Source organism: Muscardinus avellanarius (genome assembly GCF_963383645.1).
Source record: "Muscardinus avellanarius genome assembly, chromosome: 15".
NCBI lineage: Eukaryota > Metazoa > Chordata > Mammalia > Rodentia > Gliridae > Muscardinus > Muscardinus avellanarius.
In genome coordinates, this window is record NC_137801.1 from 2,061,739 (window position 1) to 2,079,931 (window position 18,193).

General features: G+C 47.1%; 1 protein-coding gene across 1 annotated transcript in view; it reads left to right on the top strand.

Annotated features, from left to right (window-relative positions):
• Nucleotides 1–528: 528 nt before the first annotated feature.
• Nucleotides 529–18,193, top strand: part of TRAPPC12 (trafficking protein particle complex subunit 12) — a gene marked incomplete at both ends in the record, with an annotated part of 65,818 nt that continues 48,153 nt past the window's right edge. The window contains 2 exons of the mRNA XM_080711028.1: nt 529–1,758; nt 12,369–12,485. Of these exons, the coding sequence (XP_080567154.1) occupies nt 529–1,758; nt 12,369–12,485 (1,347 nt within the window). The remainder of the gene's footprint in view (nt 1,759–12,368; nt 12,486–18,193) is intronic.

The window sequence follows — 18,193 nt, forward strand, 5'->3', positions numbered from 1 at the left end:
AAAAGAAAGGAGGTTCTGACATATGCAACTTACAGTAGGAAGAAATCTTGAGGACGTAATGCTAAGTGAAACATACCAATTACAAAAAGACAACTCTATTATTCTCCTTGTAGGAGGCACCTAGTCAGATTCAAAGGGGTGAAATTGCAGTGGATGCCTAGGGATAGTTAAGGGGACTTTTTAAATCTTTACAGAATTTTAGTTTGGGAAGATGAAAACGATCCTGAGATTGGTTGTACGACACCGTGGATGTACTTAACACTACTGAACACTATACACTTAAAAGTGATTAAGAGGGCAAATTTTATGGTATGCTTATTTTTACCCCCATTGAAATAGATAAAAGAAAAACCTAGAGGAAGAGAGTTTTCTAAAACTCTCATTTAAATAAATAAACTAAATAATAAACAATAATTACATAATTAAACAAATATTCCTTCAATTAAAAAACAAGATAAAAATGGTTTGATGATACCTCATCTAGACAGCTGGTGAGGTTGATTTGTGACTGCCTTTATTTCAGGCAATATGGAGAACACGGGCGGTGACCAGAGCCTGCAGGAGGAGTCTCCTCGGGCCCAGGTGGGAGCTGCGAGCATCACACAGCAGGTGCCTCGGGAGGATCAGGGGCAGCTTCTGTATCACGAGGAAACCATTGACCTGGGTGGAGATGAGTTCGCCTCTGAAGGGAATGAAACCATATCAGAGGATTCCAACAACTTCGTCGATAAGCTTAACGAGCACATGATGGAGAGCGTCCTCATTTCTGACTCTCCTAACAACAGCGAAGATGATGTGGGCGACCTTGGCTGTTTGCAGGATGTCGTGGAGCCCGGAGGAGGCCCCACTGATCACAGACTTGAGACTATCACAGATAAAGAAGAAATGGACATTCTGAGCAACGACAGTGGAACTGATGGAGATGATACACCCCGAGACATTTCAGACATGACCTCTGATAGCAGAGCGTCTTATAGAGAAGACTCAGCCCGGGAAGACGTGAAAGGCACAGCCACTGTTGAGAACTCCGGTGCAGAGGACCTGGTGCCCGGGGATGAAAAGGCTGGCCCAGAAGAGCAGGTTTCAGAAATGTCTTCTAGTCAGCCCTCTTCCAAAGAGGAGCCTGTGCCCGTGTGCACCATCTTCAGCCAGGGGAATCCAGCTCCCTCGCAGCCACACTTGTTTCTGCACGATGGCTTCGAGTCGCAGATGGTCAAATCTCCAAGTTTCAGCAGCGCGAGCGAGACATCAGCCAAGACCCCTCCTCAGGTGGTCCAGCCCAGTCCCAGCCTGAGCACATTTTTTGGTGATACCATCAACACGAATTCCTTGGCCTCTGACTTCTTTGACTCCTTCACCACCTCCACTTTCATTTCTGTCAGCAACCCCAACGCAGCCTCTTCAGCTCCAGAAAAGCTGTCTTCCCTCGCTGCCTCTGTGGGAGAAAAGTCTCCTGATTCTACTGAACCATCTTACTCTGCAGGGTTGGAAAGATCAGAATCTGGCGTTTCTACAGCTTCTCTGGAAATCCCTGAATCTCCAAAACCATTTTCACAGATACAGACTGTCTTTGCTGGGAGCGACGACCCTTTTGCCACAGCCCTGAGCATGAGTGAGATGGACCGGAGAAACGATGCTTGGCTTCCCAGCCAGGCAACCAGAGATGTCCTGATCTCAGTAGCGACCCAGCAGTACAGCACTGTGTTCATCGACAAGGAGAACCTCACCATGCCAGGCCTCAAGTTCGACAACATTCAGGTAAAGTGGGGAATGTTTCTGTGTCCCCACCTCGTCTCTTCTCATGTCTCTATAAAATATACATAATACCATTCAAAGGATGGAAAGAAATCCTTATTCTTAAGCCATTCCTAAGAATCTGGTTGTGAGAGTCAGTGTTATTTGGTCTCTAGTTAATCAGGAACTCTGTTGGTTTTCTGAATGTTCTAATGTATTTAAGATACCAACCACTCAGAGTAGTAGAAATAAATATTAACAAATAATTATAAAACTCTGAAGTAGCTCTATACTTTGTGTGATCAACTAATTTCCAGTAGATAATAAATCCATTTCTTCTTATTAAGATAGAAAAATATAAGTGTAATACAGATAACAGGTTTGATATAGTCTTTTATAGATTTGTATTGGTCTCTTTTCTGTTACTATAACAAAATGCCTGAGGCTAGATACTTTATTAGAAAAATGGTTTATTAGAAAAATGGTGGTTTGGATCTGAAATGTCCCCCACAGTTTCATCTATTTTGAAGACTTGGTCCCCAGTGTGGCAATCCAGAGGTAGGACTGTTAGGAAGAAATTGAGTCATTGGTTCTCTAAGTTCATCAGTGATTGATCCATGTGAACGCTTCTGGGAGGTGGTGAAAACTTCCGGCAGGTGAAACAGGTGAAGGCATGCCCTTGGGAACTGTCCCTTGTCCCTGGCCCCCTCTCCCTCTTCTTTCTCCCTTCTCAAGCTTCCTCCTCCTCCCAGCTGCCAGGAGCTCAGCAGTTTTCTTCTGCCACACTCTTCTACTCTGTCTGCCTCGGAGGCAGCTGAGCATGGGCTGAAATTTCCGAAACTGTGAGCCCATATAAACCTTCCCTCCTTTAAGATGTTCAGGTATTTTGGTCACAGCAACCGAAAGCTGACTAGCACATGACTTTAGAGGTGGAGAGACTGAAAGCCCAAGCGGCATGGCATTGGCTCCGGGGCTCCCCGGGCCACATCACATCATGCAGGGCACCTGAGGGAAGCAGAGATCACAGGGCAAGACAGGGGCGGTCTTGCTCTTTATAGGCACCCCACAGGAACTACCCAGGGCTGCACCCCGAAGGACCTGATGACCTCCCATAGGTCATCCCCATGGCTTCTTGAGACAGTCTCCCAGTGGAGAGTCCATGCACCGCCTCTGCCACTGTGGTGGCCCACCACCTGGTTCCCAGACTTTCTCTTGAAATCTTGGAGGAAGTCACCGTGACCTCAGAGCTCACACCTGCACACCTGCACTACTGGCACCACACAGGTGTGCCAACCTGCCACATGAGTTGGACCTGCGCCCGCTGGGACCAGGGTCCAGGGCAGGGAACACAACCCCTAGGTGGCCCTGAACATCTAGAACCCCAGGTTTGGTCCCCTGGTGGGCCCCTGCGCCCATAATGGACAACCTGAAAGATTTCTGAAATACTCTTTGGGCCTCTTTCTTACTGTCTCCGTGCGAAGCATCCTGCCCCTAGCCAGCTAGTCTCTTTAGCACCAGGTCACTGAGGGGATATACTTAAACTAAGTCTAAACTATGGCAAGATTCTGTAAGAAAATATGGATGGCCCCAGAAATAATGTCACAAAATAATAATATAAAGATGTTCAATCTCATGGGTGATCAGAGACAGTCGCCATAGTCTGTTTTCCATCTGATTAGATGTTTTATCATCATTCATTATTGGAGTGTGGGAAACAGCCTTTCTGGGGCAGCCCTAATGGGACCAGGACTTGTTAAACATCTTTAAGTTTCAGAATGCATCAAAATGTGCATATTCTTTGGCCCAGAAATGCCACTCTGAGGAATATATGGTAAGGAAAAAGTCATACTGTATACAAATATCCAGTTGTTAGGATGTTTATCAGAGTGCAGCTTATCATTGCAAAGAACCTAAAATCATCTTAAAAGCCCATTTATTAGGAGACTGGTAAAATACATTTGATTTTTCTCCTCCTCACAATGACCTGTTTGTAGTCGGTGAGTCCAAGAATGCTGTCTGTCCTTCAGCGGCTGGGAAGTACCGTACAGCGGAGCATCACGTGCCCCAAACGTAGGTCCTTCCTGAGTTGAGGAACAACCATGGCAACAGCCTAGCTGAGGTCAAGCTGGAGTCTGCCCACAAGGAAGGGGCTCTGTGGGTCTGCCTTAATGACGCTCCGGCGCTCACCTCCCCTTCCAAGGCCGCGCTGCCCTGAGTGGCGGGTGGTTCCACCCATCAGCCAGGATCTGTGGAGACCCACCATGTAAAGGTAGCCAGGACCAACCAGGAGCGTGTGTATATGTTTCTCGCCTCCTTCAGGTCCTAAATAGTATATTCCAAACCCTTTGCAATTCACAGCATTTATTTTTGGAAACTTCTTGGTGAGTAGAATTTGAACAAAAATAGTCCTAAAAACACCTTTGACTTGTACAAATAACAAGTGTATGAGCTTTTCACTTAGTGTCTCTTCAATTGAACATTATCCTTTGGAGAAACTCTTATTCTTGGGGTGGAAAAAAAGATTAATAACAGTTGCCTTGAGTGGAATGCTGGGTTTCCTTGCTGAGGACTTGATCGGCTTAACACAGAATGTCTTTCTGTGACTTTCTGTGCACACCAAATTTTTAAGATGTCAGCCGGCCATTTGTTCAGTTAATCTACTGAGTTTTCCTCTCACGCTGTTACGGTTAAAATATTGTTAGCTTTAAATTAGCTTTCTAAAACACTTGTATTAGAAATTTTTTTCAGATTGCTCATCTACTAGTATCTAATTGAAAGTTCCATCCTTAGAGGATAAAATTATTTTTAAATGCTTCTTTATTAAGTGACTTTTATAACAATCTTGTTAAATTAGAGCCTTTAAAAGTAAACTTGTAAAATTTCAAGTACAGTAGCACCATACAAAGAACATGTGCCTTTGCAGCTCATTATAGTCGTAGATGGCATTTGTTTTTCTTGAAGAAATTTTAAGAACAAGTAAGGAGTGAGAGTTGGAGAATTGTTTGTAGGAAACTTATTCAGAAAAGAGACAGAGAGGAGAGTAAAAATAAAAACAGCCAAATTTTTGTAGCGAAGGTAATGGGATTTAGCTCCATGTTTTAGGCCTTTGTAGTGAGGACTTGGTCAGCTGGTGGGTGGAGAAGCTTCACAGGCAGGCCTTGAGGTTGGGTATTTCCTCTACCCCTTTCTTATCCTGCTCCCTCCTTCCCTCCTGCCCCTCAGCCTTCTTAAAGTTTGGATTTGACAGGGCTCCCATCAAGAATGCCCACGAAGTCTATATTAAACCCTTGCTTAGGCCACCCAGGGTTCTCACATCAGAAACCCCCAGAACCTCCAGAAGCCAGAGACGGCACTGCTGCTCTGTCCTCGGCAGCCCAAAAATGAGCCCAGAGGTTCGCAGGCGTGGAGAGCACCTGCACCCTAAGGAGTCAGGGGTCTCCAGTTGGGTCCAGGTCTCTTTGCATGAAGAAGACCCTGAGACCAGAATGATCCGTGCATTCACAGCAAGAGACCGAGCGCCTGGCATCTGTATATGAAGGGTGCGGCGGGCCTGAGCTCACTGAGCCCAGCCCTACCAGCCAGGCCCGGGGAAGCGGCCTCTTCCTGTCTACTGCATAAATTACTAACTCTGTTTCTTTCCTAAATTGTGTTTGAACTAAAGAACTAGAAATCACCACTAATCAGAGAAATGCAAATCAAAACCTTATGCCTGCTAGGATGGCTGCTATCAAAAAGACCAAAGATAAGGCTGTTAGTAGTGATGTAAACTAGTAAGCCATTGTGGAAGACACTAAGAGTTAAAATGGGATGGTCATATAATCCAACAATCCCATCTTTTTGTATGTTTTCAAAGAAATTGAAATCAGTACTTCAAGTTCCACTCATTTTCTTGCAAATTACATAATTGTGTTCCATAATTGTGTTCTTATTTGTGGCTGAGTAAAATTCCATTGTGTGAATATACCACAATCTTGTGATCCAGTCATCTGCTGATGGACACCTAGGCTGGCTCCATAATTTGGCTGTTGTGAGTTGTGCTGCTATAAACATGGATATACATGTACTGCTATAATATTCTGACTTCAGTTTCTAGAAATACACCTAGGAGAGGTATCACTGGGTCATATGGTGCTTCCATCGAATCTTCTGAGAACCCTCTATACTGATCTCCATAGTGGCTGTACTAATTTGTAGTCCCACTAACAGTGTGTAAGAGTTCCTATTTCCCCACCAGCATTTATTTATTTATTTATTTATTTTGTGTGTGTGTGTGTGTGTGTTGCTGGGGATTGGACCCAGGGTCACTCTACCTCCAAGCTACACCCCCAGTCTGATTTTTTATTCTTTATTTTGAAACAGGGTCTCACTTAGTTGTGGAGGGCCTCACTATGTAGCTGAGGCTGGCCGCGAACCCAGATCCTCTGGATCCTCCTTTCTCAGCCACCCAGGTATTGGGATTACAAGCGTGCTCCACCTCACCCCGCTGTTTGTGTTCTTAATGATTGCCATTCTAACTGGAGTTAGATGGAATCTCAGTGTAGTTTTGATTTTTATTTCCTCGATTGCCAATCATATTGAGCATTTTGAATATATTCATTGGCCATTTTTATTTCTTTTGAGAAGTATCTGTTCAGTTCAGTGCCCACTTTTTATTATTTGTTTTTTAGTGGGAAGTTTTTTAAGCTCTTTGTATATAATAGGTATTTTTCCTCTATCAGAGGTTTAGCTGGCAAATATCTTCGCCCATTCTGTAGGCTTTCACTTTAGGCTCTTGATGGTATTCTTTGCTGTACAGAAGCTTTTTAATTTAAATAAATTCCCATTTGTTCTCATTTTAATTTCCTGAGCTTTTGAGGCCCTGTGAGGAAATTTCCACTAGTGCCTGTATGTCGGAGTGTTGGTTTTATGTCCTCTTGGCTGAGTGAGAGTAGCCAGTCTACTCCCAACAATGGGATTGGTAGGAAACAGGGTGACCTCAGGTGGACAAGCAGAGACTCCAGTGGAGGCACGGAGGGCGTTTAGGGAGGGAATGGGGTAGAGACAGAGGAAAGGCAACCGTTGAAATAAGGCTCTGCACATATGGTAAGCTACCAATAGCAAACTCAAAGATATGTGCAGACTTGGAGGAGCGGGTGGGACCCGGAGGGAAATACTTCATGAGTTGTGCATATTCCTGTCACTCTTTACCTCTAGGTAATGTATCAATGCACCAGTTTAAAAAAAGTCAGTATCTCAAAGAAATACCTGCAGTTGGACATGGTGGCTCACACCTGTAATCCCCATACTTGGGAGGCTGAGACAGGAAGATCACAGATGTGAGGTCAACCTCAGCATCTTAGTAAGACCCTCAGCAACTTATTGAGACTCTTTTTCAAAATAAAAAAAATAGGATTGTAGGTCAGAGGAAGAATGCCCCTGGGTTCAATGCCGACTGAATATACAGCACAGAAAGGAAGAAAGGAAAGAAAAGGAAGGAGGCGGGCACTCCTGTTGACTGCAGTAGTGTGCATGACGGCCAAGTTACAGAGTCAGTCTAAGTCCATCTCTGGGTGGGGATAAAGAAAATGGAGCAGACACGCGATGGACTGTCGTTCGGTCTTTAAAAAGAAGGAAATCTTACCATTTGTGAGAACATGGATGAACTTGGAGCACACATTGTTAAGAAAAATAACCCAGGCAGAGTAAGATAAAGACCACATAATCTTATTTATATGTAGAATCTAAAAAAATGTTGAAATCATAGCAGAAAGTACAGCGATGGTTTCCCAGGGATGGTAGGGAGGCAGATACGAACATAGACATGGCCCTGCTCAGTATGTGACTATAGAAAGACCCTTGAATTGGAAGACTTGGTCTTGCATGCTTGCTGCACCCATGGCCCGAGTAACCTAGAGGAATTCCTTGAACATCTGTGGCTTGATTTCTTACCTGTCAAGTGAAAGGCTTTGATGAGTCCATCAGCTGGGGCGTAGGCTAAGCCGCACTAACATAGAAAGCTAAGGTCAGTGGCTATACCAGGACCAGAGTTTGTGCCCCATGGGGGAAGGGTCAGCAGTGTGGGGTCAGGGCTGCAGTGTGGCTCTGCCTCCTTGACAAAGGCCAGGAAGCTCCTCCACCTGTCCTGTCCCCTCTCCGTCGGGTTGAAGGGTGGGGCACAGGTTCCTTCTGAGATGCCTCGCCTGGAGCTCAGGCAAGGTCCACTCACGTCTCCTTGTGCCTTCCTCCAAAGCTCGACCAGTAGGCCACGCCAGCTCCAGGAAGGCTGCAGATAGTGCCACGAGTTAGGCGACAGCATGCGACAGCATGCCCAGGCCACGCTGAGTCCTACCTCTGGAAGGAGGTACGACCAAAGACTAGTACGTGACTAATGAATGTCCTACCATGAGTCTCTCCAGCGATGAAGGTCTCTGTGTAACTGTAACTGATGGCATCTTTGAACCGTTGCTGGTAATTGTGTGGCTGCCTCTGCAGACATTATCCAGCCTGTCAGGAAATTCCAAACCCATTTTCTAGCAAATTGTTGGTAGGTTTTCAGACTAAGACACAAAGGACTATGTATGTGAAACTCATTATAGAGCGCTGATTTTGTATATAGTCTCTCAGTATGGAGGTGTGTCATACACTCATACACTCCTCTCACTAATAATTCAGTAAAATAAGAATGTTAGGAATGCACATTTGTATACAATCATTTATAAAGATATATGTTTTTATTTGTCTTGGATAAAAACCCAATAGTACAATTGCTATATTTTATGGTAAATGTATATTGAACTATCTGATTAATAGCTGAACTGGTTCTACAAATGGACACAGCATTTTACATCTTCCTTAACATGTAAGAGTTTGGTTGGTAAACTTTGTAGGTAGACCCAGCATTTCTTTTTTCACTTTACCAATCTTAGTGGATATGTAGTACTATTTTATCAGAGTTTAAATCTGCTTTTCCATGCCTTGCTTTTGCATTTTTATGGTGTTTTTTGAAGGGCAGAAATATTCTTTTTATAAATTGGTCCATTGGAGTCATGCATTTCAATGGGATAAAGACAACTTGTGGAGATATACATGCACACATCACCCAATCAGCCCTATCCAATCTCTAACCCCTTCCCTCCCACTCCCTCCTACCCATGGTTGGCTTCCTAATTGACTTTGATATATTTAAGTACATCATGTGCTTTAAAGAGTTTCCCTTATCCTCCCTCTTATCCCCTCAGATATGTCACCTTCATTGCTTCTCTATAGGGTCCCTTCTTCCATCTTCATGTAGAGTTCCTCCTGTTACCCATTTCTCCCTAATATTTTGCACATTAAGAAAAGCTTTTTTTTTGGGGGGGGTGGTACTGGGGATGGAACCCTTTTACATCTGGACAACACTCCCAGACCTATTTTATATTTTTATTTTTGGAAACAGGGTCTCTTAAACCAGCAAGGCTGGTTTCGAACCTGCGCGGTCCTCCTGTCTCCACCTCCCAAGAACGGGGATTACAAGCGTGTGCCACCATGCCCGGCTAAGAAAAGCATTTGATTTATTGTGGGTTTTTTGTGACATTTCACTGTAAATGCCATAATTTTGTTTTCCATTATGGCTGGGCAAAATTCCATTGTGTAAATATCCCATAGTTTTGAAGTCCACTCATCCATTGAAGGACATCTTGGCTGTTTCCACAGTTTGACAATGGTGAACTGTGCAGCTATGACCATGGTTGTTCATGCATTAGTTTGGTATTTTGGTTTTCATTCTTTTTGGTAGATACTCAGAGGTGGTCTTGCTGGGTCATATGGTAAGTTCATTTTCCTTCTTCTGAGGATCTTCTATACTGTTCTCCAAAGTGGTTGCACCAACTTGCAGTCCCATCAACAATGTATTAGAGCTTCTATTTCTCTACACTCTTCCCACTTACTGAAAACCTGAAAGCCAGAAGGTGAATAACTTTGACAGGATGATCCACTCAAAACCAATTTTTTTTAAATAGAGGTCACTTGGATCTGGAAATCTGCTGAGAGATGAGGTGAGGCAGAGGCGGCTTCTACTGCTTCCTGGCCACAGAGCTGAAGAAACCCGCTGGCCCTTTGCTGTGGAGCAGGGCCCAGTTCCAGGCCTGCTGTGCAACAGGCTCTGGGCCTGGCCTTGCTGGCTCCAGACCCGGCCTCTTGCCCCGCACTGGGCTCCGGGCCCGGCCTCACCTGCTCCAGACCCAGCCTCGCCGCACAGCCGGTTCCAGTCCCCGTCACTGTGGGCAGGACATTTACAGAGGTTCCCATTTTTCCCTCCACATATATATATTTTTTAAGTAGGAGAAAACAGCACATGTCATTTGTCTTCATTCTGAGCAGGACTTTCCATTTCCTGGGCCTTAGTGGCCCTCACATCAGTGACACACAGGATGGAATCCATCCTGTCTTGAACTTTCTCAAGCAAGACGGGCTGTCATCCACACACTTCTACCCAGGACCTTCCTGTGGTGACCAAAATGTCGACTAGCAGAGAATTGTAAGGCCCAGAGGCTTTTGCAGCGTGGCCACATGGATGAAGAACATCCTGGAGGGGGGTTAGGTTGGCCTCCCTCAGCACCGAGGCCCGGCCTGCCCGCCTGGCTCGTGCCGCGGTGGCCCCAGCACACCTTTCCAGTGCTGGTTGCGCCTTTGCAGAGCTTCGGGGACCTGTATGACTGCGCCCTTTACATCTGCCCTTCGCTATCCCTCCTCTATCACGACTGCGCCCTTTCCATCTGCCCCTTCGTTATCCCTCCTCTGTCACGCAGCTGCTTCTGTGGCTCTGCCATCAGAAGTATTTCACCTTGCTCTTCAGAAACACACATTTTAAATCACTGCTTCTAGGTCTTTGCCCCAGTGTAGGAGGCTGCGTGGCTTGGCCTCCGTGAACAGCGGACTCAGCACCCAAGGGCAGATGCAGCCGAGGCCCGGAGCCGGCGCCCTGCTGCCGGGCTGGGGCTGCCTCTGACGGGTGGGAGCGTCTCCGCGGCACGCCGCATCGCTCGCTCACAGGGTCCAACTGCTGCTTTTCCTTTTCTTTTCCGTTCCTTTTGAAGTGTCACCATTTTGAAAGATAGCAAAAGATCGAAATAGCCTGATTATAAATAGACCTACTCCTCCACTTTTTTCCAACAAGTGGGGAGCAGTAGGAAGGGCCTGAGCGTGGCGAATGCCATGCGGCGCGCCTCTCCTGGCTTTCTCTCCCCCCTGGCCTGCCACCACGAGTGGCCACCACGAGCCCGTGTCCCGCAGCATCATGTCAGCTCTCCTGTGGCTGCAGCCGGCTCCGGCTGAGCTGGAGAGACCTGGACTCGCACCCGCCCGCCAGGTTTATCTGATCTCTCCTGCGAGGCCTCGGCCTTCGCGCCCTGACCCTCTGGTTCCTGTGGGCAGCTGCGAGGATACGCTGGTATCACTGGGATGTCAGCTGGCTGGGCCGGGCCTGTTTGGGCATTTCAGCCTCAAAGCTGCTGCTCCTGCTACGAGGCATCCGCACCTCCAGGAGGGAGGGGATGGTCCAGGGCTTGGTCCTGCTGTCCTGACCTCAGCAGCCTGGTTCTCCTCCCATGGGCCCCAGTGAACGGCCTTGCTGTGCCGCCCGGGGCATTGTGCCCAGCAGGTAGCCTGTGCAGCTCCCTAACCACCAGCAGTGAGCCCCCCCCACCTCACAGCTCTCGGTACTGGGCGACAGCTGCTTGCCCAGGAGCATTTGACGTGGTGGCTTCTGCTTTGACACGCCCCATCCTGTAGCTGCGAGGAGCCCCCCTGGCTTGTGAACACTCCCCGCCCGGCCTTCTTGCTTCTCGAACTTCTCCTGGGTCACTCCAGGCCCTGGGCACGCTTCTCCCATAGAGCCCAGAGGCGCCTCTTCCTCCTCCCCTTTTTCCTTCTGTGGCTCCCTTCAAAGTAAATAGCATGTTCCACCTCCACTTCCTTTCTTTTGGGATCTGGGGATTGAACCTGTGGCCATTCTACCTCTGAGCTAGACCCCCAACCTTTTTTACTTTGAAACAAAATCTTACTAAGTCACTAAGGCTGGCCTCAAACCTGTGGTCTTCCTGCCTCAGCCTCCTAAGTCCTGGGATTACGGGCAGATGCCAGGTACCTGGCCAGATTCCACTTTTAGCATTATTTATCCCATTTCCATTATGTGTAACTGAAGAGTCAGGTTTCACCTCTTGTGAGCCTGGTGGGGCTGAAATAACATTTCCTCCTCAAAGATGCAGTGCAGCCAGGTGTGGTGACGCCTGCCTCCCATCCCAGTATTCAGGAGGCTGAGACAGGAGGATCACAGGTTCCCAGCCAGCCTCAGCTACTTAGGCTCTTTGCAACTCAGAGAGACCCTATTTCAAAATAAAGAATAAAAGAATGAGCCTGGGGGTGTCACTCAGAGGTAGAGTGCCCCTGGGTTCCATCCCCAGTACCAAGAACGCAGAGCAAGAGCACACACACACACAGTTCTAAGATGACATCAACGCTGTGTGATTTGGCTTCCGGGGAATCGAGGTTTCCTATACTAGATCCACCGTCGTTACCCCGCGAGCCCATGGAGTAAGCACGTCTCGGTGGCTCTGGGCTCCGGCTAGCGAGGTTTAACATCTTACTGTCTTGACATGTTTCTCCTACCTCCTTTCCAGGGAGACGCAGTCAAGGACTTGATGCTTCGCTTCCTGGGTGAGAAAGCCGCAGCAAAGAGACAGGTCCTCACAGCCAGCTCCGTGGAGCAGTCCTTTGTGGGGCTGAAGCAGCTCATTGTGAGTGACAACACACTGAATCCCAGCCTTCTTGTGGATAAGTCCTGCCTTTCCTCATAGAAGTTACTTACTTTGAATATATTACCAGATGCATTTCCACATAAATAAAATTTTGGTGGGTTAGAGGCCTGTCCTGGGTAGCAAAAAAAATCGTATTCGCACAATAATAGTTTTTTAAAGTCAGCAAGTTAGAAAGCCGTTATTTTAAATGGTCAAATGACTTAAAGCAGCATCTACTTGGACCAAATGTGGTTCATCACATGTAATCAATACAATTGATTTTATGTTCTTTTTAAACTATGCTTCATTTTCTCTCGTTGCTATTGAAAGTTTCTTTATAGAATGACTGAATTCTCATTTTTAATTTCACCTTAAAGTTTATAAATAGGTTTTTGTAACCCATCAATACTAGATCACCACTACTGGGCAAATTGGTTTGTTTCCAATGAATCCATAATCTAAGAGAGCTTCAACAGTGTTGGGTTGCTTTCTTAGATTATCAAGGAAAAAATACTGGGAAGTTTATCATGCTTGTTTCATTTAGTAATCCTGAATTAGCCTTCTGGTAAGTAAATACTCCCAAGTGATAGCCACATCCAGACACTGGTTCCTTTTCTGAATCATGCTTGCTCGCGCACTCTAGGATTGCTCGTCCAGGTGGCCCAGGTGTGGACGCAGAGGCCCATGCTGAGCCTGAGCGTGCTCAGGGGCACACCCTCAGGGGCCTGGAAAACTCCCGTGCTTGCCTAGGTGCCAAATTCCAGCCAGCTGCCCCAAACCCTGGCTTTGAACGGCAGCCCTCGCCCTAACTATGTCCATGGTACGTTGCCCAAAGTAGCTCTTCTCGGTTTGGACCAACAAACTGAAAGATATGCGTTGACTTTCAATCTTGAGACAGGAGAGTGGAGTTTCCTGCTCCACTTTCCTTCTGTTTTTAAGAGTTCCCCCCCTTGTTCATCTCAGTTGTAACTAATTCTTCAATAATTGGCTTTAGGTTTCACCTATTTTAAACAAGTTTGGGTTTCTCGGGAGATAATAGTTGAAGGTTTAGATACTTACTGGGAATTTATTCTGTAGCCCATTTAAATCAGAAATGAAGACTATGAATTAAAAACTGAAAAAGAAAAAGAAGAGTTCTTAGTTTATTTTGGAGAAGCCCACGATTCAGCCTCAACTTAGAGGTGACCATCTTTTGTGTTGCAATAGAAATGTAAATCACTTAGTTGCACAAAGACCTTCTGGCAAAACTCAGAATAAAATAGTTCTAGTTATATTCTTATTCAAAGTTACATATCCTCCTTCCTCCAGAAACTACCAGTGTTTCCGAGGTAAAGTCCTGAACCAAAACTCGGGGGGAAGAGAGATTTCTTGATCTTTAACATTTAGCACAGCTGTGTAATTATTCTTCTTAATTTACTGGTTCTCTTAAATGCAACATCCTTCCAACAGCGTGAGTTGTGTGACTGATGTTCTCTACAAGAAGCCTTTTTAGTTCAGGAGCCTCAGCCTGCCTGCCTGCCGCAGTGGTGGGGCCGCCCAGAGCGGCCCCGTGTGGGGCACAACCCAAGTGTGGACACATCGAGGCCTCTCAGACGCGGCCAGGGTCAGACATGGCCTCGTGGTGCTGTCTGCGTAGACACTGTTCCCTTGCGCTGGCCTCCTGGGCCTCCTCCTGACTTGACACTCGGCTTTCATTTCCTAGTCCTCTCTCTTTCTCTCTGTCCCCCCCCTCTCAGTTTTCTCTCTTTCTTCCTCTCTCTTCCTCCCTTCTCCTCTCCTTGCCAGCCCATCTCTGGCCTCCTGCGAGAGCCAGGAGAAACAGACCCTCCTATTGCAAGCTCATTTCTCATATTCTCATTCTTTAGTCTTGATTGCTATCTCCCTTTAATCTCCTGTGTTTTGCACAGAAAACCACTAAGGTCTTGGTGCCAGTCTGATTTGGGATGTGTTGGACCTCATCAGCGTCCTCCTGGTGACTCGGTTCTGTGAAGATTTTATGGTGCCTGAGCCCAACGGTGGCGCAGCATTGGTGCCAGGAGCAGTGCGGTAGCTTGGGCACAGGCAAAGCCAGTTACAGGAACGAAGGACGCGTGTGGCACTGCGACAGTATGGAAGCTTCAGCCTCTCCAGGCTGAACAGGCACACCACACTGTGTCAACAAAGAGAGAAATGGGCAAGCAGACAGAGAAGAGGTCCCCAGGCAGGAGCTACTCATGAGAAAGAAGTAGAATCAGAACGCTGGGTTAAAGAAAAGGAGAAAGAGCTCATGCATTGCCCCGCCCTCCTGCCATCTGCATGGCCCCGACGCCCTCACCATGACTGTGCCATCTCCACTGCCCTACCTCCCACAGTCTACACAGCCCAACGCCCTCACCATGACTGTGCCGTCTCCACTGCCCTACCTCCCACAGTCTGCACAGTGATTCTCGTTCCCTTTATTTGGCCTTGAAAAAACTGTTGTACTACATCATCATGAGTAATAGGCCATATATGAAGTATGACTTCATTTTATAATGATGAATTTAAGTCATACACAAAGACATACATATTAATTATAATTAATTTGGATCTACAGGCTTTTTACATTTTTTTATTCTTAGTACTAATAAATATATACAATGTTTTGAATTTTTTTCAGTACTAGGGATGGAACTCGGGCATTCTACCTCTGAGCTACACCTCCAGCTCTATTTTTTATTCTTTTTCTTTTTCTCTCTTTTTTGTGGTACTGGAGATAGAACCCAGGGACATTCTACCTCCAAGCTATGCGCCCAGCCCTATTTTTTAGTCTTTATTTTGAAATAGGGTCTCACTGAGTTACAAAGGGCCTAAGTAACTGAGGCTGTCTGCGAACTGCGATCCTCTGGTCTCAGCCTCCCAAATGCTGGGATAACAGGCGTGCACCACCATGCCCGGCAAGTGTTTTTAATACATTGAAAATACTTGAGGCCATTAGGGGTTTTATTAAGAGTCCTAACAGGGAAACGTATTTAAGGTGGGAAATGTATTTATAAAAGGACCATTATCTTACCCTGGGACTTTAATTATGTCCTGAAATAATTCCTATTGTCTTAAGGCCAGAAAAGAGCTTCTAAATGTATTTTCCCAAGTCATGTCAGAGTGTTCCAAGATTGTAATTTATGGGGAAATGAATGTCACAGCCTGAGGAGAAGGACATTTTAATCACTTTAATGGTATCATATGTAGAGTTAATGATTCCCTTTGAGTCTCAGATGGAGAAGAGCTATGTATGTGCTATTTGTTACTTGAGTAATTTTTATTGGACTATTTTTTCTTTTGGAAGTTGTAGGATGGATGTACTTGTTCAGGTTTTCAAATACCTTATTTCCCAGTTTTAAAAAAAGTAGTATTTATTTAAATCTAGATATTTTTCTCATGTCAAACTGACTTCATCGTCAAGAGTTCTACCTGTCATACACAGTAATTATGAGATTTCCACAAGATTTCCTCCGTGGCACTTAAAGCTTTATGCCACATGCTTTAAATTCTAATTTTAAGAATAATTTCTTCCCTGAGTGTTTCTGACATCTGACATCGAAAATGAAGGCAGGCCACCGGTCGGGGAACGAGAAGGCAGGAAACAGTGCGCTAAAGATAGCGCAAGACAAGCTGAGAAGATAGGCAGCACAACCTCAAGCGCAGCAGCGCGCGGGGCCCGGCCTCACAGGTGGCAAGCACAGCCGTGGTGGGAGGAGGCCGTGCGCTGGCCCCGCGCCTGCCCCCGCCCGGCACAGCTCCTGCCTGGCTCCCGCCCTCGAGAGGCTGCTCAGAGCTGACGAAGGAGACGGGGCAAGGGCCAGGCATTTCTCCACTCACAGGAGCCCTGAGCCTGCTGGCTCCATGTCCTCTCCCGGGCAAGCTCCAGAATCAGAAGGCCTGGGCCGTGCAGGACTGGCCAGATCGACTCCAACACCGGAGAGCTTGCTCTGCATAGCCAGGGAAACATCCGCCACACTGCAGCAGGCAGAGACGTGCTGGGAAAGGAAACTGAGGCAGGGACCATGCACCTGCCCAGCACAAGAGGAAGGCAAGGGTGGCCCAGCTCTCGGTCCCCACATGGAAACACCCGGTCAAAACGGACCCAGCAGGCCTGGGCACGGCCACGCTGGGGATGGCGTGCAGCCAGGTGTGCACTCGGAGAGTCAGTACAGAATTGCAGTACTAGGGGAGGATGCGCTCATCAATAACAGTGGCACTGACTCCACTGGAGAGGCACGTGGGAAAGTGGGTCCCTTAAGTGGGATGTTTCTCATTTCATAAAAGAGAAGTGACTGTTAGCGGCTCAGGATAGAGAAGTGCTTCTTACACAGAGACAAAAACTAAACCTCAAAGGGAACGATTGGTTCCTATGACCACTTTTAATACGTCTGAAAGCTGCACACAACAAAAACCCAGAAAGAGCATCTGAAAAGGAGCAAAAGATGGAGCAGGACACTTGGAAGGCACGGAGCTGGCAGAGGCTTACATCTGGGTTAGAAAGAGCTCTGCAAATTAGTAAGAGAAAGAGACAGAAGAAGGCGTGAGGCGGCAGAGACCAGCCAGCCGATGGACATGGGGAAGCGCTGATCGCGCGAGGGGTCAAAGTGTAAACAGAAAAGGAGCGTCCTGGTCAGCCCCCGCCGCAGGCAGCACCCGCTGCTGGCAGGCAGCCTGCCTTGTTGGTGGGGACGCCAACGGGCATAACTGCTTTGCAGAGCAATCTACCAGGAGCTCATAAAGGACAGGGATGCTTCATATAACCTTTGATCCGACAGTCCCACTTCCAATTCTATACTTTTAAAAATCCCTTTGTACATGCGTGTAAAAAGTCACATTCAAGAATGTTACATATTGTTTGTATTAGCCAAAATTTTATCAAAAGCTGTAATAATCAACAAGAAAGACTTGGTTAAGTACTTTGGAGCAATTGAAGTAAATGTGCTAGAGCACGTTCATCGGTACGATGCATTTCAAAGCAATGTGAGCAGCAAAGGCAAACTGCACCGGTGCCTACAGTGTGCCGGCTTTCATTAACGTTTGCCAACAGGTGGCGGGTCCTTAGCTGCGATTGAGAGACCGAGGAGTCCTAAAGCCTGGAACGCTTTCCCAGTGCCGAGCCTGAGCTGGCCGAGCTCAGCTGGCAGCCGCTGGACATTCACTTCCACTTATTTCCCGGCCTGGGGCTGTGGCTGTCCTGCAGGCTGGCCCTTCTGGGTCACGCTCGGGCTCACTGTCCTCTCTCTGGGTGTGGCCCTGCCTGTGCCTTGCAGGGTCCCTCCTTCCAGTTCTTCAGGAACCGTGACCTGGCAGCCCTCATGTCCTGCCCAGACCCTGAGCCTCTGACAACAGCCTCCTTCAGCAAGGAGAGGCCGCATGGTCTTGGTTCACCCCGGTGAGAGGAGACATTCCTAGGCTGGAAGTGCCTTTGAAGCACAGAGTAAACCTGAACTGTCACCAAATCGGCATCTTTATTCTCTCATCAGAAAAAAATTTATTTGGGCAGCATAAATTGGAAACGGTCAACTTTTCTGATACAAAGAAAATAACAATCCCCCGCCCCAGGCTGTCCGTTTCCCTATTTGGGCCTGGCTAGCTCTCAGACCGGACAGTCATCTGAATCTGGGTTGGCACTTGGGATGCTGGGCTTGGTCCTGCCGGCAGTGGGACCTTCCTGCCGCTGAGCCCGGCCCTCGCCCTGCACTCCAGGC